This window comes from Drosophila guanche, unplaced genomic scaffold, assembly GCF_900245975.1.
Source record: "Drosophila guanche unplaced genomic scaffold, DGUA_6, whole genome shotgun sequence".
NCBI classification, from domain to species: Eukaryota; Metazoa; Arthropoda; class Insecta; order Diptera; family Drosophilidae; genus Drosophila; species Drosophila guanche.
The window spans coordinates 2,742,707-2,763,973 of NW_022995743.1; the positions used below are offsets into that span (position 1 = coordinate 2,742,707).

At 44.9% G+C, this 21,267-nt stretch overlaps 1 protein-coding gene across 50 annotated transcripts in view; it reads right to left on the reverse strand.

The window, feature by feature from the left end:
* Positions 1–590: 590 nt before the first annotated feature.
* Positions 591–21,267, reverse strand: part of LOC117592618 (Down syndrome cell adhesion molecule-like protein Dscam2) — a 60,709-nt gene continuing 40,032 nt past the window's right edge. For 39 of the 50 annotated variants that reach the window (XM_034286506.1, XM_034286541.1, XM_034286505.1 and 36 more), the window contains exons 10-26: positions 12,997–13,116; positions 11,699–12,925; positions 11,479–11,634; positions 10,737–11,420; positions 10,557–10,665; positions 10,327–10,503; positions 10,103–10,269; positions 7,224–7,436; positions 5,779–5,946; positions 4,945–5,100; positions 4,311–4,621; positions 4,065–4,245; positions 3,844–4,002; positions 3,625–3,639; positions 2,741–2,807; positions 2,559–2,570; positions 591–1,823 (exon numbers count right to left, since the gene is read on the reverse strand). In XM_034286506.1, the coding sequence (XP_034142397.1) occupies positions 1,739–1,823; positions 2,559–2,570; positions 2,741–2,807; positions 3,625–3,639; positions 3,844–4,002; positions 4,065–4,245; positions 4,311–4,621; positions 4,945–5,100; positions 5,779–5,946; positions 7,224–7,436; positions 10,103–10,269; positions 10,327–10,503; positions 10,557–10,665; positions 10,737–11,420; positions 11,479–11,634; positions 11,699–12,925; positions 12,997–13,116 (4,007 nt within the window). In that variant the 3' untranslated portion in view covers positions 591–1,738. Of the gene's footprint in view, positions 1,824–2,558; positions 2,571–2,740; positions 2,808–3,624; positions 3,640–3,843; positions 4,003–4,064; positions 4,246–4,310; positions 4,622–4,944; positions 5,101–5,778; positions 5,947–7,223; positions 7,437–7,653; positions 7,822–10,102; positions 10,270–10,326; positions 10,504–10,556; positions 10,666–10,736; positions 11,421–11,478; positions 11,635–11,698; positions 12,926–12,996; positions 13,117–16,019; positions 16,305–16,754; positions 17,043–21,267 lie in introns of all 50 variants that reach the window. The other 11 variants (XM_034286553.1, XM_034286554.1, XM_034286551.1 and 8 more) reach the window with 9 other exon arrangements.

The following is a 21,267-nucleotide window of genomic DNA, read 5'->3' on the forward strand; positions in this document are numbered from 1 at the left end:
TTAAATGCTTTTGCTCTTCGCTAAACACTACTTAATATTTGTAGTTCGTTTACCATGAAAATTTGTAGTACATTCAGATAGGTTTTCTCATAATACACAAGCAAAGTTAGTTTTCTTTTGTTTTCTTTCGGTTTTTGTTTACTCACAACGCTACATTTAGATATATATATTTATATGTAATTGTATTTGTATTTGTATTTGTATATATCTATATAAAATTGGTAGAGTAGTCTGGGTAAGAGTGGATATAGAGTTTGAGTGGGAACCGAAAGCGAATGAAATGAATATAATTGTTCCTATAAATGTTTCCGTTGTTTTTCATCCCCCGGTTTGTGATTTGGGTAAATGCAGTTCGTGATGTGCATAGAGTCTGGGTAAATCAGTATCCTTTTGCGGATCTGATGGCAGTGCCCTGCTGAACCATCATGGAGCTACCTCGAAAATGCCTTTGCTATTTCTACTGTTCAGCACTTTCGTGTCGGCTATTCTAGTACTGGGATTCATCCGTTTTCGTATTGAATTTTGCATAGTTCAGTCTTTGTTGTGCAGGCCGGAAAACCAAAACAATAAATAAATAAAACAATATCAAATAAAATGTATAATAAAATCATATATTTAAAATCTTACGGGCTAGAAAACTTAAAGTAGAGCGACTGAAAATGAAATTGAAATGGCATAAATGGGCATAAACAATTTCAAGTTCCCTTTAAAGCTGAGCAAAAACTTTGTCTAAATCAATCGTGCGAGAGTGGGTCCTGTGAGTCTGTGTGGTTGTCCTTTGGGGATCTTGTATTATACAATTAAAAATCTTTCGTGGCTGCATTTTGTGCATTGAACAGTTCTTTCGTTTTGTTCTATTGGAAGCGCATTTTAAAATCAGAATAAAACTATGTTATAAATAAGAATTAAAAGCAAAACGAATACACACGAATACAATTACTGACTGACACAAACAAGGCTACAAATTAAAAATCATCACAATCGTCAACGCAAAACGCATTACAAAAAAAATTAAAAACAAAATTTGCAAATGTGTGCAAAACGTATAGCAGAAATTATACAATCCGTATATGACTAAGTATACAATATATATATATCGATAGGTGAGTTAATATTATGACTCTGACTTAGGCTAGGCAAAGGATGAGTTTGTCTGCTCTTGGCATAGATGGCAGAGGAGCTTCTGCGTTTACGTTTACATTAAAAACAAAAGTCCGAAATGCAGCTCCTCCCTAGTGGTTCTCTGCTGATATTTTGGTAGGTCTCGCTTACTTAACTAAAATACAATATATTAAAAATTAACTTTAAATATTCAGATGCGAATATGTAAGTTTTTGTTGTTTCTTTATCGTTTGCTCGTTTCTTTCTCGTTTATGTAATTGGTAGATACCTTCCTTAGAGTAGTTATTCATGTATATATGATGTATATCTTTATGTATGTATGTATCTTTTATGTACGGTTTACGGTTTACGGTTTACGGTTTACGGCATAGACACTATAAATATGCTTTTGAAGTTTACTTTCTTTACGTTATAAATACTTGAAATACGAGTACGAGTAGTTGAGTAATTTGTTATGCGTGTATATATGCGTTATATAATTCACTTTTCTGTTTGTGTACGGATGATGTGTGTGTGTGTCCGAGTGTGTCATTCAACTCCCACGCACTTCATGCACCTAAAACCACTAAGCTACAATGCCACGCCCACACTGCTGCTGGCTTTGGTTGCTTACAAATTACACTGCCATAGTATCGTAGGCTGTGAATCCTGCGCCATTTGCTTGTTGTTGGAGTTGGAGTTGTTTTGGGCCGGCTTCGTTTCTAAACAGCGTCAAAGGAAGGGGGAATCCAAAAATAAATGTGTGATTAATCAGTTCAACTAGAGGAAAATGTACATTAATTTGTAAACAACTATTTATAGGCTGCAACCAAAAGCATTGCAATGGTACGAGCTGGGATCCCTGGATCGATATTTAAATTTCGTTGGGGATCCCAATTCGTCGGGTTGGCCGTGTCTTTATGTTCTGTTCATGGTTTGTTTTTGATCATACGAGTTTATGTTTACTTCTTGTGTTTGGCAAGCTGTGGCCAAGCGCAAAAGCTGCAAGAGACTGTTAGAACTTGTGGGAATATTATGTATGTACGGGTAGATAGAGTATATCGTGATAGACGGATACGAGTACGAGTACGAGTTATGGCTTACAGTATCGCATACGATATATGGGAGTAGTTGTATCAAAACGATTTTCAAAACATTCAACTGTGATTTGCCAGCAAAAACAAAAAAAAACCAGAAATAAAAACAAAATTTAAAAATCAGAACAGAATTAACTTAAAGACCAAAACCAAAACCAAAACCAAAACAATTCAAATTCAAATTAGTAAACAAACCGGAAAAGGAAAATAAACTTGGTTATATATGTTTTTAGTATACAGATTGGATGCACAGACTCTGTTTGAATATATGTACAAGGATGGACCATGCATTGGCGTTTGTGGATTAGTCACATTTAGTTGGGGCTTAGAGTTAAGAGAGTTTAGTTTGAGAGAACTTACAACAGTCGACGACTAGTGCCGGCGATCATATTCATTCACAATCAAGTTAGTTAGTTAGTGGGTAAAGTGAACGAAAAAGGATCAATTAGTTGGGAGATTTGCTGCACCAGAACTACAATTATCAACTGGATGTGAGTGTTGTTTGAGTGTCGAGTGTCTGAGTGTGCTCTCGGGAGTCTTACCTTTCAATCAGTTTACGCATCTCTTCGGTGGTGCGCTGATCTTTCGGTTGGGGTGATCGCTTCACAGCTGCGATTTCCACATTTTTATTTGTATTCAAAAATATTTGCAATAGAAGTTTGTTTGTTTGTTTTTGCCCGAACCGAAAAAGTAGGATATTTATATTTATTTTTGGGATATAGAAAGAAAAACATAAAACATAAAATGAAAATAAAACATAGGATCGAGGGCATCGGGCTTAGGTCTAGACACGTGTTCGATGTCCCCAATAATTCGTGCAGGGGGTACTGTGAAATGAGTGCTGATCCCACTGTAGAAGAGATTCCTCTATGAGGTCATCGCATGCAGTTTTCTAGTCACAATGAATACGATTCGATCCCCCCCCCCCCCCCCCCCCCAGAGGGTGCTCCGTTAGTTACAAAAAACATAAAACATTTAAGAGTGATATGTGTGTGTGTGTGTGCGCCATGAAGTGAAATGAAATATGTTAAATGTGCAAAATGTAAGTCTTAATCTTATGAACGAATAACCGAAACTTAACACACAAACAAATATATTTAACCATCAACCGAAAATGTAACATAAAATTCCGAAATATATAAAACTGAAGGACAATTACAACACGGATTGATGTTTGTTCCTCTGTAAAATTGTTTTAGCAAAACACAGCATGAATATTTTTGCAGGTGGAGTGGATGAGTGGAACAACCAAAAAGAAAAACTCGCTGACTGATGGGGAAATTAACGGTTGGGATTACAATTTGAAGTACATTTTGGTGTTGTGACAGTGAGGAGTCGAAGTATGAGGGTGATTCTGGTTATCGAATGATTGATAATGGATAATCACACTAGCTAACTCAAACTTCTTTGGCTTTGCATCACTCACCCTCATTGGAGTCTTCTGATTAATATATATTTAGGTATTTTTGTTATGTTTTGACCGTATTTTTATATATACACAAAAATTTCGAAAAAATAGAATTGAAAGAGATGGCGAATTGGTTGTGTTAAAATTAGACGAATTTCTTTTGAAATTTACCACAGCGAAGTGTCACGAGTGTCACTTTAGGCTCCTGTGGAGCCTTATCTTTGTGTCAGAACTTACCGCCATAGTTGCCGCGTGGTCCATGATCGCGATCGCATTCAGCCTCTGAGATCTCGTTGCTCTCCTTGGAGTCGTTGAATGAGGAGTTGCTCATGTCATGGTTGCGTGGTGGCGGTGGTGGGGGTTCGGGTGAACCATTGCCAGGATTGCGAGCAGAGCCTGTACAACACAGAAGAAGTTGAGCAGAGACTCGATTGGCATTCCCCTTACTTAGCACTTACCAACGCTGCGACGTCCCATGGAGCCACGAGAGCCATAATGATCGTAGGGCTGTCCATAGGGGCCACCATACTGTGAGCCATATTGATCCTCCTCAGGTGCACAGTTGGCTGGATCATCGTATTCGGGTCCGGGTCCAGAGTACAAGCTGCCGCCCTGAGAGTTGACGCGAGTATAGCGGCGCTGTCAAAGAAGGAAACACAAAAGTCAAGTCAGGCGGTTCTCCACGTAGCCAAAGTTTTACGCACATATTGATCCTCCTCGGCACAGTTGGCTGGATCATCGTATTCGGGTGCTGGTGTGTAGATCGACGACTGTCCACCCTGGCTGTTCTTGCGTTGGTAGCGATTGGCCCGTGGCATCGACTGGGAGCCCGAGCGTGAGTGCACATGTCCAGGGTGTCCGGGTGGCAGCATGGTGCCGGCATGGCCGGGCACGGGTCCAGTGTGTCCGTTCTGGTGTGGGAACGTCTGGAAGTTCATGGCCTTGGTGGGATCCATTTCCTCGCGGAATCCAAGCAGATGGAAGGTAGCATAGGGGCAGATTTCATCTTCCATGCCTTGGCGGAACAAGAGAAATCAATTAGCTTGGGTGTTTAGCTTCCACAGCTGGCAACAGTTGTGTTTGGATGATGTCTGTTTAGTGTGTTTAGTATGATTGAGAATGAATCCTGTTCCCCGATTAAGATAGTCCCCCACCAAGTGGTTACTTACTACTTTGTTAGCTCGCTGCGACCACGCGTTAGACTGCAACTTTGTTAGTGATGGTAAAAATCAACTCAAAGAGAGAGGATCGGTTGGGTCAGTTGGGTTGGTTGTTGGGTTAGTGGGCATGTTGGGAGCTTGGGAATGTACAGAAATAATATCTTGCTACTCCTCCTACCTGGATGCCTGTAATGGCACTCTGCGGGACCATTGCCATGGGCATGACCGTATTGATTGCCGTGCAGCGGCACTGGCGGTGCCTTCAGCTCCTCGTACAGATTGGGTCGACGTGGATCCCACGTGGAGTGGTTCGAGCGCAGGCCACCACCGCGGCCTAATCGATTTAGCGTTCGTTTTTTTCATGGTTTTTGGTGTGGTATGATTCGGTGTGATGGATTTTCGTGTGATATTTTTTCAAATTTCCAATTTCGTACAACATCAAAGATAAGTCAACGGAAATCATAATAGAATCGAAGCAACCGAAATGTGCGGAGGTTTGGGAGTTTGTGGGAGGTAAGAATAATTAAATTAAAAGTTTATAAATGCAATCAAAAAGTGTTGGGCTGCTTGCGCAATATTTTTTCAATGTTGCGAATGCAGCCCCAAAGGAAGATAAAGCTTAACATAAAATTTATCTAAATTTACAACAACATTTAGGAATGGATTTATTCTTTCGTTCATTTCATGCGAGGAGCAGGACTGGGACTTGGACTCTGGGAGGACTCAAACTCAAAAGGAAGCGCTTCGAAAAAAGCAACATTAAGAATTTTTTTCACAGTCTCATTTTAAAAGCTTAGCTCGAGTGTCGTGTGTGGGGCAGATGGGCGTGTCTGCATTTGTTTGGTGCAATAGCAACGCAAAATACTTGATATTTTTTTGGGTTTCTTGGTTTTTGCAAAGTAAATGGAAGAAAGAACTAAGCCGCTGCGCCATGTCCGGGTGCTGCACTGGCGCGACCCGAACGTGGGCTCGTGGCATTAATAAATGTTGCATTGGAAATTTAGATGCTTACTTATGACTGTACCTCGCTTAATCCGGTCGCAGGTGTTGTAGTTGGAGCCGGGCACTGGGGGCAGCTTCCTGTTGGGTGGCGCAATGTAGCCGAGCTCGTCGCGCAGATCCGGGCGGCGCTTGTCCAGGGTGGCGCCGGGTCCCATTGTCTGATTGTAAACTACATCGTCTAGAATTAATATATGATATCGCCAACTCAATATTGAAACACTGAAGATGCTTTTCCGTCATCCGCTCGCATACTTTACTTCTGTTTTTCGTTTTTCGTTTTTCAATTTCGATTTTCGACTTGTGCGTTCCCGTCACTCGTTATTGGATTTTTGACAATTATTTTGGTTACTTTTTTTGGTTTTTGGTTTTTTGGTTTTTGGTGCGGCATTTCAACACACTAAATGTGCTAATTAGTAGCTCAAAAATACAAGTTACAATTGCGAAAAAGATTCCAAAAGATGTTACGTGAAGTGTTTTTTGGTTTTCTCAAAATATACCAACTGGTGAACTGTTTAACAATTACGAGAGAGATTAATAATGGCATGAAATGAGCGATGAACTTAATTTTGTACTCGACTCGACTTTTACTCTAGATTTGATCCAATCAACGATCTCGATTGCGATTTCAAAAAGCATCTTAGTTTGGTTTCAAAGTACAGAAAAAGGGGGTAAAAAGTGCGGAAAGTATTCAACTGAAAAACATTTACGATAGATTTGATTTGTCTTTGTTTTTGTGGTCTGATATGTACGAGTATTTATATGGATAGATAGTGGGATAGTTGAGATAGTGTTGAGAAGTCGTTTCGATTTGTAAAAGTTGCTTAGAACATAAGCAAGAACGTATGTACAACAATAAGGCTAGGCGTAGGGGTATTACTTTTACTTGGATTAAACTAATATTTGCATACAGGAAGGGACCAGCAGGACCAGTTTCAGGTTCCCTGTTGGCCCTTTGCTGCGTAAATCTGTACATTTTGAATCATCGCAAACTGTATTTATATTTGAATTTGTTAACTTTCCAATTGGCTTCAATGAAGATGGAAGAGCTAATGATATAGACACTGAATAAATTGGATATATATTATACGAATTTACATGGGTAAGATCTGGTGGTATATTTTCAGTATTTGGTATATTCTGTTGGTATATTTTTGTAGTGCAAAACTTTTGGTTTATTTCTGTGAGTGTGGACTAGTATGAATGAATGTTTGTCCATAAGCAATTGTGAATCATGCCAGCATGCAAAGAGTGCGTAAAATCAGACACAGACATGCCATAAAATATGTTCTTAGTTGAAAGTTGTACCATGGAGTGACGGCTATCGTCATTGCGCGATTGTCAAAAGAAAAACAGTAATAAAATATCGAGCTAAACTAAAAGTTAAATTTAAATCGTTAAGCAACACATTGCGCCTCTGAAACAGCCCAAGATTTTGGGGGGCGGTGGGCAACCTACAGTAGACATCCTTCTGGCCGCCGCGTAGATCATCCGCTCGTCTGCGGGACAGCGCCACGCACACCACACAAATGCCCACAGCAACCACCACGACGGTGGCTATCAGTGGCACCATAAAGTTGAGATCCAGCCACTCGGGCATCCAGGCGGGCAGGCGAATGCGGGTGTGCACATTGCCATGGCCCAAGCCATCGTCCAGTGGGGCAATGGTGCCTTTTGGTCATGTAAATGTCATGCAGAGGACCAACGACAATAGTTTCATGCAAAAAATAATTCAAGGCAAAAGCGCAAGTGTGTTGTGGGTGTGTACGCGGGTGTCGTGTGTGTGTTTCAGAGAGACAGATTGTGAATGTGTCAGAGAGAGAGAGAGAGAGAAACCGAAAAGAGAGAAAACGAAATGCGTAATTAGTTGGATTATACTTATAGATACCTTTGTGGTGATTGCCCTTGCTACGCAGTATACAAATAACAATTATCGCTATTATTATGACGAGCAGAGCCGCCACGACGGGCACAACTAAATTGAGATTCGAGAGGATAATGCGGATTGTGTCCTCGGCGCTTAATTCGGGTAAATCGCGCGAGGGTGCGATAGTGCCTGCAAACAACAACAACAACAACAGTAACAACAACAACAACCAAAGAGTCAGTTTGGACAGGTACAAATGTAGAGAGAGACAGAGAGAGCGCGACAGCGAGACAGACGATAGCGAGTGACAGAGACTCGCTCTCGTACGAACGAGTGGGCCAATCTTCTGTGGCTTTTCGCCTGCCTCTGCTTCAGCTTGTGGCACATGTTGCACATTGACTTTTGTACCCAGACACGCACACACATTAAATGCATATACAAATACAGACAATTGTCGTTGCAACTCGATAGAGAGTAAGAGTGACAGAGAGAGGAGAGAGGAGAGAGAGTGAAATGTGATTAAAGTATTTTATGGTTTTTGTTTGTTTTTTCGTTGGTTATTTTACAATGCGCAGAACTTGAGTAACTTTGAATCTGAAAACTAATTTAATTGAACTATTGAATATGTTTAATAGTTTGTTTAAGTTTTAACGATAAATTGTATAAAAAACACTTTTTAAATACGTTTAAATGCAATTTGTTTTTTCTCTTAACCGCTTAAAGCTAATTTGTGATTGTAATGATGTACGTACGAGTATTGATGTATGTAAAAATGCTCTAACTTTGATCAAAACGCATTGAACAACATTCGAGAGAGAGAGAGAGAGAGAGAGAAAGAGTTTCGGGCTCTGCTTGAAATGAAACCAACTAACTAACTAAGGCACTTAGGAACAACTCAACCATAAACTTTGACATAACTGAAATGAATTGTAAGGAATCGTAATGAATCAATCACAAAAGTCCAAATCAAAATGTAGTTTCCATGTAACTGTAATGAATATGTAGAATGTAGAATATATGTATGTACGTATGTAGATAAGGAAAATCAACTCTCGGGCTCGGCTCTCTGGTCGGATCGGGTCCGACTCGCTGATAAATTGGATTGGATTGGTTGGAAAATTCTTTGGTTGTTGTGTTTTACTATATTTTCTTTTTCTTTTTTGTTTGTACTTGTGGTAGTGGCTCTGCTCGATTCCCAGTTTTGGAGTATGAACTTTGTTTCTTTTTCATATTTTTTCCTGTGTTTACATATTTTGTTTTTAAATGAGCATTTGGCTAATTTTCAAATCAAATAAAAAATACAAATTAAATGCTAAAATGCGAGTGAGTGGGTGAATGAAATCTGTGGCCAGTTGCGGAATGAGAAATATTATTGAAGTTTAGTGGAAAGTTCAAAGAATTCTCCGGCTTGAGCACACTGCTATAAAATGGAGCTTAGAAGAAGATTTTTACAATATTTTTGTTTAGCTGGGAATATACAAAGATTGGAATTTGTACAATCTGTGAGAACTGGGTGGGAGGATGGATCGCGGGGTACGACAACATTTATTGTACATAAATACGATGTATTTCAGGCAGTTAAAGCTGCAAACTATCGCAGACTATCTTGTAATTCCTTTGCAGAAGTGTGTTTTGGCATTTGTACAAAAATCTCTTTCACAAACTGGGCACAGAAATGCAGTAAAAAAACACAAAACATAAAAACTTAAAACAATAATAAAAATCATATTTATGTAGTTACATTATTCATACTGTGATCTTCTAGCACTACAAATGGATGTTCTATGATAAAATAATAGAATAAAATAAAGTAAAACTGTTGCTGGATCGTGAGTTGGATTGGTAAACTATTCAGTTAGGTACATCTCGTTTCGCTATGGTTAAACAACAAATGGAAAGAAACAAATTGCATTTACGTAAGGAAAATTATTCGTTTTTTTTTACACTAATTATCTTTTTTTTTGGGTGGCGCTGCGTTCAAAGTTCTGGCATTTAGCAACGAAATAATAAACATTACCAAAAAATATAGGAACTAATTCCACAAGCCAAGTTTGGTGCAGATCACAAAACGGAAAAATATAAAAAGAAAATATCAGAGAATTAATTTTACTGTGCAATTTGTTCACAAATGAAAATTAAATGAAAAATTTGCTCATTTTTATATTTTTTAAGGCAAAAAATCAACTCAGGAAATATATTTATGAAGTGTTTTCGTGGGTGTACAACATTTTATATAGCTGGGGTGCTTCTCATCTTGTTATTTGTATATGGACAGTGCTGGTGGGATGGCCCGAACCGCAAGCCACTGCATGCAACACAACCCCAAGGGACTGGAGCTGCTGCCCCATGGAGTGGCTCATGTTCTGGCACCCCACACTGTCTACGTAGCGTACTTCTATGTACAAAAGCAATGCGGGAATCGTTTTTAGGGTTTGGTGGAGTTTCGAATTGGAAAACAGATCATAAATACCTCCGGTCACGGTCAGTGTGGCAAAGTCGTATTCGGCAACGGTGAATCCCGCGGAGTTGTGGGCCGTAATGCGTAGATTGTACCAGGTGGCAGGCTCCAGATCGAGCACCACGTAGTTGTTGTCGGGCTTCACGTTGTTCGAGATTTGATTCCATTCGATTTGATCGCTGTGAAGAGTCAGGCTGGATGGTTAGCAAATGTTTTGGGAGAGAGGGTTTACGTACCGTTTCTTGCTCTCAACCACAAAGTGGGACATGGGGCAGCCGCCATCTTTCCAGGCCTTGAAGTGCAGCGAAACGGAGTTGGAGGAGACTTCAATGAAGCGTGGCTTCTCGGGCAGCTTGGGCTTCTGGCCCTTGGTGCGGGTGTTCAATATATCGGAAGCTTCGCCGGCACCAATGCTGGATAGAGCAGATTAGTTTAGTTTGGAGCTAAAGATTGTGGGGCTACTCACTTGTTGAATCCTGTGGCATACACCTGATAGCGCGAGCCGCAGAGCAGATTCTCAATGTTTTGCTTCTGCGAGTCCACAGACACCTCAGCAGTTTCCCATTCTCCAAATTCTGCAAGAATAAATTTCACATCAGGAAAAAGTCTGAGAAAAGTTTCCCGCTTCGTAGGGGACTCCACCCACCTGGCTTGTAGTGCAGTGTGTAGCCATGCAGCGGTGCGGTGTCGCCTTCATGGGGCTTTAGCTTGACGGTCAGCGCATCGGTGGTGGTGGCCGAGAGAGTGACATGTGGCGACTGAGGTGGTGCCAGCACAATCAGTTTGTGTGTAATCGAATCCTTGGCAATGGAGTTCTCGGCATGGCAGGAGTAGTCACCGGCATCTTGTCGATTCACCGACTTAATCAGCAGCGAGCCGTCGGGCAGGAGGCGCATGCGATCGTTGGCACTGAAGTCGACGCCCTTGATCTTCCAGGTAATCTCGGGTTGGGGTGCGCCAACAGCCAGGCAGGGCATTTTGGCATCCTCCTTGAAGGTGGCAGTGAACGTGTCATCGAAGGAGGCTATCTTGGCGGGCACCTGATCGCTGGGCATGGCCACAATGCTCTTGGACTGCTGACCCTCGCCAATGGTGGTGCTGGCCGTGACCCAGAACTCGTACGGTTTGTTCTTCTCCAGCTCGCTGGCCTCGAAACTCATTTGATAGTGTGGCACCTTCTGGGTCTTGGTCTCAGTCTCAGCGCCCTCGGCCTTGGAGTAAACGGTGTACTGCGTGATGATGCCATTGGGTTGTGCGGGTTGACGCCAAGATACGAGAATGGCAGCATTGCCCATGACCAGAGCTTTGACATCGGTGGGTGCTTCGGGAACTGCAAGGGAAAGAGAGGGTAATTAGAAAGGGATCTTCCCAAAGCATTATGCACCCACCATCGGGTTCGGTTTGGCAGTGTATGGGTGCGCTGCGTACGCCATCGCCGCCTGCTGTGGTGGCCAGCACCTGCATCGTGTAGTTGGTGTACTTCTTCAGGCCATGCAGCACAGTGTCCGAGGAGGCAGTCTTCTTGTAGTGTCGCTTGGTTTCATCTGTTAAAGGAATTCAATTTTATCGGGGATCCAATCTATTGGTTGCTTTAGTTTCCCCACTTACCATACCACTCATCACTGGGGGCATACACAACTTTGTAGGTCTTGATCACACCATTGGCAGACTCTAGGGGTGGACTCACCCAGCTCACGCGTATGGTCTGGGAGGTCAGGGTGGTGCAGGATGTGTCGCTGGGTGGCTGGCTGGGTGTGCCTTCGGCTGTGAATTGTTTCTCCTCTTCGCTTAAAGGTCCAGCTCCAATCTTATTGAATGCCTGAATGACCACCGAGTACTGGGTGTAGACGCGCAGATTCTGCAGCTCCAGGTTGTGCTCCTTGCCTTCTTCGGTGATAAAGTTGATGGTCTCAAAGACGTACGAGGAGTTGGTGTTGGATAGCTTGTAGCCGACATAGTAGCCAAGGATCTCGCCGTTCCATTCGGTGCGTGGCGGTGGCTTCCAGGTGACGCGCATTGTGGTCTGATTCACGGGTTCCACTTTGATGTTTTGCGGCTTGCCGGATGGCGCTTCTTCTGCGGTAATGATGGTGACGGCTTCCGAAGACTGCGACGTGCCAATTACGTTCTCGGCCACGATGCGAATGTTGTAGGTGGTGGCGGGGCTGAGTTTCTGTACCTGAGCTTCGGTTGTGTGGCCGGGCACCATGACGCGATCGATCTCGCTCCAGGAGGCTCGAGAGCGCTTAAATTCGATGATGTAGCGATTCAGGGGAGAGTTTCCATCGTAGGGTTGGGCCCAGCTCAGCTGCACGGAACGGCCGGACTTGTCGAGAACCTTCAGGGCGTACGGCATCTCGGGCACCTCCTGGACAATCATATTGATGCTGGCATCATCGGAACCAAAGGCATTGGTGGCCACACAGGTGAACAAGGCAGAGTCGGAGCGTTCGGTGCGCTTAATGGAGAGACTAGACATCACACCAGTGGAGAGGATCTCCTCGCGAATCGTATAGCGGTTATCGTTCTTGGGGTCCAGACGCATGTTGTTCATGTTCCATAAAATGCCAATTGGCTTCTCGCCCTTCGCCTCGCACTGCAGCACGGCGGGTTCGCCGCGTCGAGCGGTCTGATTGCGCAGCTTCTCGGTGAACTCTGGTGGGGCCTGAACGCTGATCATGATTACGGCTGAGAGTCCGGAGCCAATGCCATTGATGGCCTCACACAGATAGTAGCCCTCGTTGGTCTTTTGGATGTTGTCCACGTGCAGAGTGCCCTCTTCGACGCGAATGTTGTCGCTCTTCTTTAGGTCCTTGTACTCGCCGGGTGTGTCGCCTAAAGGAGAGATTTATTCCATCAGTGTTGTACTTTTGCTGTATATTTTCTGTGTATTTTGTTCTACGTACCAACTGCTTTCTTCCATGTCACTTGTGGCTTGGGGAATCCGTCGGCTTTGCATTCAACCTTGGCATCTGAACCCTGAGCGAAGGCTTTGTCAGTGGGCTCGAGAATCCATCTTGGTGGCACTGTACATTGTGTCGTTGTTGTTGGTGTGTGTTGAGGTGTTTTGTTGTTGTGGAAAAACAATATGTTAGTAAGGCTGTGGCGGTTTCTCTTTATAATATAGCAAAAAAGCATGCGGCTGGTTTATATCTTTCTGGATAAACGGATGGACAGGCGGACTTTTGCTACAAGCAAATCAAAATGTTCTTTTGAAAGTTTTAGAAAGATCTTTAAAGTTTCAAAATTTGTAAAATTTAATGAACAGTATTTGAGTTTCATTTCAATTTGCTTTTAAAGTGCGAAAATATTCTCGACAAACTTGTCTTCAAGTTTTTTCTTTGCACACAAAAATAGTTGCGCACTTTTAGCTTAACTTTAGTTTTAAATAATAAACTCGAACTACAACCAAATACATTATTATATAGTAAGCACAATGAAATAACTAAAATGTTAACGGGACAACAGAAAGTGGGGCTTTTAATGAAACTGAAGGTTAGAATCAAACTGAAGGTTAAAGTTCATGCAATTTGGTGCAAAACGAAGTCTGGTTCGTGGTTTTTGTTCTCTTCCAAGTATTTCTTTAGCGAACAGACTTCGTTTTGTGTTTAAGTGACTAAGTAAATGATTAGCACAACAAAATGAAAGTTAATTAATGTGGGATGGGGGTGTGGGATCTTCGTGGGATCTTCGTGGGTTCTTTCTCGGAGTCTGGAGTGGACTGATTCGGGGGGTCGAAATGTTACGTTTATGGAAGCGCACAGGACTCAGCCTCAGTGGCACATTTTGGGCTTACACGATTAAGTATAGTTTATCGTTAGTTAGACATTGAGAAGCGATTAATTATAAGGCAAAGATCTTGCTGTTGTTGCTGTTGGTTGGTTGGTTGATTGACTGATTGATTGATTGATTGGTTTATTCGGTGTTGGAGCATGAGCAAAAAATATCCTCATAAAATGTGTGTGGTAAAAGCTTAAGCAAAAATTGTCAGGCTGTGAGTTATCTTTGGTGGACTTTCGCTAGAGTAGAGTGCTCTCTGTGTGGGTGTGTGTGTGTGTGTGTGTGTGGGTGGTGCGTAAACAAATGTCTGAGTGTGTGTGATTTGGTGTGCCATTTAGTGTGTTTGGTGCAGAGTCAGATCTGAGCTGAGTTAACCATACAAAAGTGTCAATAAAACGTTGGAGGAATGCTATAAATTGAGTCTAGAGATCGCAGGTTTCAGCGTATTCCATATATTGCATATATTTTGTACAGTGTGGTTCATAATTACACGGATATACATATGTATGTACAACTGAACGAGTATAAATTTAGACCCCAAATCGAACTGTTTTACAGTCTTTGGCCTAGAGAGAGAGAGAGAGAGAGAGAGAGAGCGAAAGAGAATCAAAATGCAGTCAAGACTAAACTTTTTCTTGTAGCCGCTGGGAGAGACAAAAGAGAGTCAAAAAAGAGAGCGAAGAGCGAGAGCTTTGACTGAGCAAAAGAGAGGAAGGAAAAACAAACGCGAACATTTACCATTTACAGTTAGCTTGGCCTGTCGCTCTGCGACGCCCACCTGATTGCTGGCTTTGCAACTGTAGTTGCCCCCATGGCTCGCCTGCACCCGATGGATGAGCAGCAGGCTCGTGTGCTCGCCCACTGTCGCCTGCTGTACAGCCGAAACATCATCACGGCCCTCGTGATCGTGCACTTGTCGCCCGTTCAACCACCACTCGAACAGTATGGGCGTGGCACCACGGCTGGCAATGCACGTCAGCTGCACATAGTCGCCCACATCGCATATGGACGCGGAGAGCAGCAGGGGAGCGAGAACGGGTGGTTCTTAGAGGGAAGAGCAAATGGGGTAAGGGAAAGGGTAAATGCGATTCAAGATCATTTCAGGAATTGAACGAGTTTAATGAGAGTTCCCCAAGCTTCTGCCTTTGTGGATTTAAGTTACTTATTTAGGCAGAATCTTTCCTGAGGGGCTTCTGGAATTATTTCATAGTTCGGTTTGGCAGCCAAATCCGCTCCATATACTAAGTTTTGTATGTGCAAGGTACAGCAGTACAAGACTGCACATTTCTCATTTTATTTACAAAATATTTGAATATTTTACTTTTGTTGCTCGTTTTTTTGTCCGTCTTTTCTAGCGTCTTTTGTCGCGTCGTTTGTCGCGTCTTTTGTCGCGTCGTTTGTCGCGGCGTTTGTCGCGTCGTTTGTCGCGTCGTTTGTCGCGTATTTTGTGGCGTCATTTGTCGCTCATTTTGTCGCGTCGTTTGTCGCGTCTATTGTCGGGAAACTGGCTGTGGGAAAACTTTATACAAATGATAAAAACACACAATTTACACGTGAACCATCTAGAATAGTTCGTAGAGTTCTTATATACAGTGCAGTAGTAGTACTTAGTACCCTTCACTTTCAAGCTGGATGAGCGACTGGCATTGCCTGCCGCATTGCTGGCCACGCACGTGTAGTTGCCCGAGTCGCTGATGGTGGTCTGTCGCAGGGACAGTATCAAGGTGTACTCGTCGATCTTGTGGTAGATGGAGCGCAGCAGCGGCTGGCTGTCCTTTAGCCAGTAAATGTCGATGGGCAGATCCCCGGAGGTGACCATGCACATGACACGCACAGCTTGGCCGCCATTGACGCCGTTGGCATTGAAATGAAATTGCTCCATTTGTGGCAGCTCTGAGCAGGGGGTGAAACGAAAGCCGTGCAAAAGGGGTGAGTGAGTGGCGGGGGGGGAGCAGCCATATGCGTATAGATAAACCCAATGGCGTGTTATTTATAATACAAATTCGTGCTAATGCAATACCAACCACCAAACAATGACAAAGCCAAAGGCAAAGACAGAAAACACGGAGCGAAAGATTTACAGATGCAAACTTGAAGTCCTAGTCTAGGAGAAGAGTCTACCCACTACCAGTTGTACAAGAAGACAAACCCTTGACACTCAGATGACTCTCGGCTGTTGTCTCGCCCGCCCGATTGGCGCCCCGACAGGTGTAGACACCCGCATGGCCGCCCTGTACGCTCTCGATGTTCAGCGAGCTGCTGCGCCGACTGTGCATCATAATTGTAACACCGGGTAGATCTCCGGCCGGCTGGCCATTGTAGTCCCAGGTGATGTTAAAGGGCGCATCCCCATGCACCACGGCACAGGACAGTTGATAGTAGTCGCCCACATAGAGCGGGGAATTGATGGGCAGGGGCGCCAGCTTGGGCAGCACTTGATAAAAATGTTGAAAAATAAATAATTAAACATAAAATGTACACAGAAATGGAGGGAACCCTAGAGAGTGTGGAGAGTAACGAGCCTCAACGAGCCTCAACGAGTAACGAGTAACGAGAGAAGAGTCTCAACGAACCTAGAGGGGCCCTGGGGGAGGACTCTATTGCGGAATTCAGTTCAGTTCAGATCAGGATCAGTGCTTTTCTTAGTTTCTCAGTCATGCAGGCTACGAGTATTGTGTGTGTGTGTGAGTATGTCTAGCTTATGGTGCTACAAAGGAGTGACAGACAGAGGCAGGGAGACTGCAACAGAGAGAGAGAGAGGGAGAGAGAGAGGGAGAGATAGAGGATGATGCAGCAGACTTCTGGTTTGCTTCTGGGTTAGTAGTAGTAGAGACAGCGACAAACAAACTACTCAAGCGACCCCCGGGTGCGGGTTTGGCCTAACCATAAACATTCAGTGGCGCCGTGTACTGCTGATGGCCCGCAGAATTGCGGGCGTGGCAGGTGAAGTTGCCCGCATGGGAGGCCTCAACTGCCTCGATGGTGAGCACGCTGCCACGACGGCCCACGCGTGCCGTGCTAATGCCCAGATCCTCGGGCATGGCCTGGCCATCCAACGTCCAATCGATTTGCAGCGGCAAATCCCCGCCAGGCACGGAGCAGTGCAGCGTCAGGTACTGACCCACCTGGGCAGGGCCCTCCTCGAACGCAAAGGGTATGATGCGCGGCAGAACTGGGTTCAGATTCGGATTCGGATGCGGATTCGGATGGTGGTTTCGGTGTTGGGAAAATACGAATAAAAAACAGAAAAAGGTGCACAAATTATAATCAAATTAATGATGGGAGTGGCGCTACGGGGTTGCTCGCTACAGGTGCTCCACCTATCACTCTCAGCTGGGTGCTGTAGCTGGCCCTGCCGGCGGCATTCTCCCCGTGGCAGCTGTAGTTGCCCGCATGCCGTGCCGCCACACTCTCGATGGTGAGGACGCTGCTGCGTCGCCCCATTTTGGCCACGAGGATGTCCTGATCGTCGTCATTGAAGAGCGGCTGATTGTTGAATGTCCAGCGAATGTTCAGGGGCAGATCACCCTCCGTGAGGGTGCACTGATAGGTTATGTACTGGCCCAAGTGTGTGGCCTGCGAGCCAGTGGCAAAGGGCGTGATTTGGGGCAAGACTTGTGATGGATGGAAACAGAAGGGAAATCAAAGCAATACAAAACTACAAAAGATGATCTCTAACTACTTTCTGGCAGGAGAAGCTAAGCCAATGTCCCACCATTAACCACCAGCGCGGCGGTGTACTCCACCGTGTTGGCCTTGTTCCTGGCCCGACACGTATAGTTGCCCGCATTGTTGCCATTCACCGAGTCAATGGTCAGCACATTCACCTTCTTGCCAATCTTTGATGTGGTCACGCCATGATAGTCATTGATGGCATAGTCATTGAACAGCCAGGTGATGTCCACGGGCAGATCGCCCTTGGAAATGGTGCACTGAACGGTCACCGAGTCGCCAAAGTTGGCTGGCTCAGCCCCAAACTCAAAGGGACTGATGTTGGGTGGCACTTGAGGAAGATTAAAGCATAAATTGTAGCAGGGATAGAAGGAAGGAACAACTGGGAGAGGGTTGGTCCTAGATTTGTAAGAGTTCCTGAACTGAACAACGATCAAAAGCCAAGCCAAAGCGAACATGCAACTGCGTTTGGGTGTGTATAAGGAAGGGGGACATACAGAGAAGTACCAACAAAAAAGTAGATAAAAGCCTCAAACACTCTCTTCTTTATACCATTCACTATCAACTCTGCGGTGTACACCGCCGAGGCCCACAGATTACGCGCCTTGCAGGTGTAGTTGCCCACGTGCCGAGCATTCACGGCATCGATCATCAGCACACTGAGACGTTTGCCCATCTTGGAGGTGGATATGCCGGAGTAGTGGTTGATGGGATACTCGTTGAAGAGCCACTCAATGTCGAGCGGCAGATCGCCGGAGCTGACCAAACAGTTCACCGAAACGGAGTCCTCGAAACTGGCCGCCGACTCGCCAAAGTCAAAGTGCGCTATCTTGGGTGCAACTTGAAGCAGCGTGAAAGGAGAGCGGGGATTTGGGGCCACAATTAGCAGGGGAATTTGAACTAAAAACTGTACAGAAGAAAACACAAAATGTATGCACATATGTTACAGAGGAATGGACGCTCTACCATTCACGATGAGCTCCGTTGTGTAATTCACGGCAGCTGCGTGATTCTTCGCCCTGCAGCTGTACTTGCCCGCGTGCCGGGCCTGAACACTGTCAATGCTCAGCATGCTGTTCCGCTTGCCACCCTTGACCACATTGATGCCCGAGTAGGAGCTGATGCCGTAGTCATTAAACAGCCACTCAATGTCGATGGGCAGATCCCCGTTGGCTATGAGACACATGACCGACACCGAGTCCTCGACATTCGCTGGCACATCGCCAAAGTCAAAGGGCGTTATCTTGGGTGGAACTTGGGATGGAAATGAATTACTCAACTTAACTTTTGGTGCCACGAAATCATAATCCAAATTGAAAGTCAAACGAGTGTGTGCAAATATTCTACAACTATTTCTGTTAACCATTAACGATCAGTGCGGCGGAGTATTCACTGCTGGCCGCCTTATTCTTGGCCTTGCAGCTGTAGTTGCCCGCATGGCCCGCGTGCACCGAGTCGATGGTGAGGACACTCGTTCGCTTGCCACCGCGCAGGACCGCAATGCCGGAGGCGTAGTTAATCGACTGCCCATTGAACAGCCACTCGATGTCGATGGGCAGGTCCCCGGAAGACACAAGACAGCTGACGGAAACAGAATCCTCAAAGTTGGCAGGCGATTCCCCAAAGTCGAAAGGCGCCAGCTTCGGGGGCGCTGCAGATGGACGGGGTGCAGACAGTTGTGGTGTGCGGAGGGATTCGTGGATGGAGAGTGTAAAAATCAACAGAAACATAAAATACAAGTTACTCTACTCTAACTAACACTAAACCAAAGGCCAGTCCAAGTACCATTCACAATGAATTCAGTTGTAAAGTTGACGGCCGCCGCATGATTCTTGGCCCTGCAGCTGTACTTGCCCGCGTGGCGGGCCTGGACACTGTCGATGGTCAACATGCTCGTCCGCTTGCCGCCCCTGTAGACAGTCATGCCGGAGAACGAACTGATGCCAAAATCATTGAACAGCCACTCAATATCGATGGGTAAATCCCCACTGGAGATGAGACAGGTGACAGAGACAGAATCCTCGACATTTGTGGGCTCCTCACCGAATGTGAAGGGTGTGATCTTTGGGGGGACTTTAAGTGCAGGGAAAGTATTTAAACAAAGACAAAAACTCATAAATTGAATGCTTAAGCTTAGGAAAAATGTTTAGTTTGGCTGCAAATACCATTCACGATTAATTCCGTTGTGTAATTAACAGCGGCCGCATGATTTTTCGCCCTGCAGCTGTACTTTCCCGCATGACGGGCCTGAATATTATCTACACCCAGAACGCTGCTACGTTTGCCGCCCTTGACTACGGTTATGCCGGAGTAGGAACTGATGCCAAAGTCATTGAAAAGCCACTCAATATCGATGGGTAAGTCTCCACTGGAGATGAGACAAGTAACCGAGACAGAATCCTCGACATTTGTGGGCTCCTCACCAAAGGAGAAGGGTGTGATCTTTGGGGGGACTTTAAGTGGAGGGAAATGATAAAATAAGAAATGGAAATGATAGTAAAACTTCTTAAGGCTATGAAGAAACAACTACTATGGCTGCAAATACCATTCACAATTAATTCCGTGGTGTAGTTCACGGCAGCTGCGTGGTTCTTCGCGCGACAACTGTACTTCCCCGCATGACTGGCATGGACATTGTCTATGGTCAACATGCTCGTCCGCTTGCCACCTTTAAGAACAGTCATGCCCGAGTAGGAGCTAATTCCGTAGTCATTGAACATCCACTCAATATCGATGGGTAAGTCTCCACTGGAGATGAGACAAGTAACCGAGACAGAATCCTCCACATTTGTGGGCTCCTCACCAAAGGAGAAGGGTGTGATCTTTGGGGGGACTTTAAGTGGAGTGAAGGGTAAATATAAATCAAAGCAAACCAAAAGCAAACTAAACGTCTTAAGCCTAGTAAGAAACTTCAAACTTGAACGTGGCAATACCATTCACGATTAATTCAGTTGTAAAATTCACGGCAGCCGCATGATTCTTGGCCCTGCAGCTGTACTTTCCCGCGTGACGGGCCTGGACACTGTCTATGCTCAGGACACTGTTCCGCTTGCCCCCCTTCATTACAGATATGCCGGAATAAGAGCTGATGCCGTAGTCATTGAACAGCCACTCAATGTCGATGGGCAGGTCGCCGGTGGAAATGAGGCAAGTCACTGACACGGAATCCTCCACATTGGCTGGCTCTTCGCCAAAGCTGAAGGATGTGATTTTGGGTGGAGCTTTGCGGGGGGACACACGAGGATGTGATAAATGATAGTCAATAAACGAAAGAAAACACCAAAAGCGAGAGATAAAGAGTCAGAAGTGTGTATGGTTAACCGTTGACTGTGAGAGCAGCGGAATATTCACTGCTGGCCGCCTTGTTTCTGGCCTTGCAGCTGTAGTTGCCCGCATGCCCCGCGTGCACCGAGTCGATGGTGAGGAGGCTCGTCCTCTTGCCACCGCGCAGCACTGCAGTGCCAGCGGAGAAGTTGATGGGCTCTCCACCCAGCAGCCACTCAATGTCGATGGGCAGGTCGCCGGAGGTGACCAAACAGTTGACCGAGACAGAGTCCTCGAAGTTGGACGGTGACTGGCCAAAGTCAAAGGGCGCTATCTTGGGCGGGGCTGTGTGTGTGGTGGGGAATGTAATGTGGGTTGGAAATCAAAACGGAAATAATCAACACTCTTAGTTCTACATATAGCTGGTACCATTGACCACCAGCTCTGCGGTGTACTCCGCC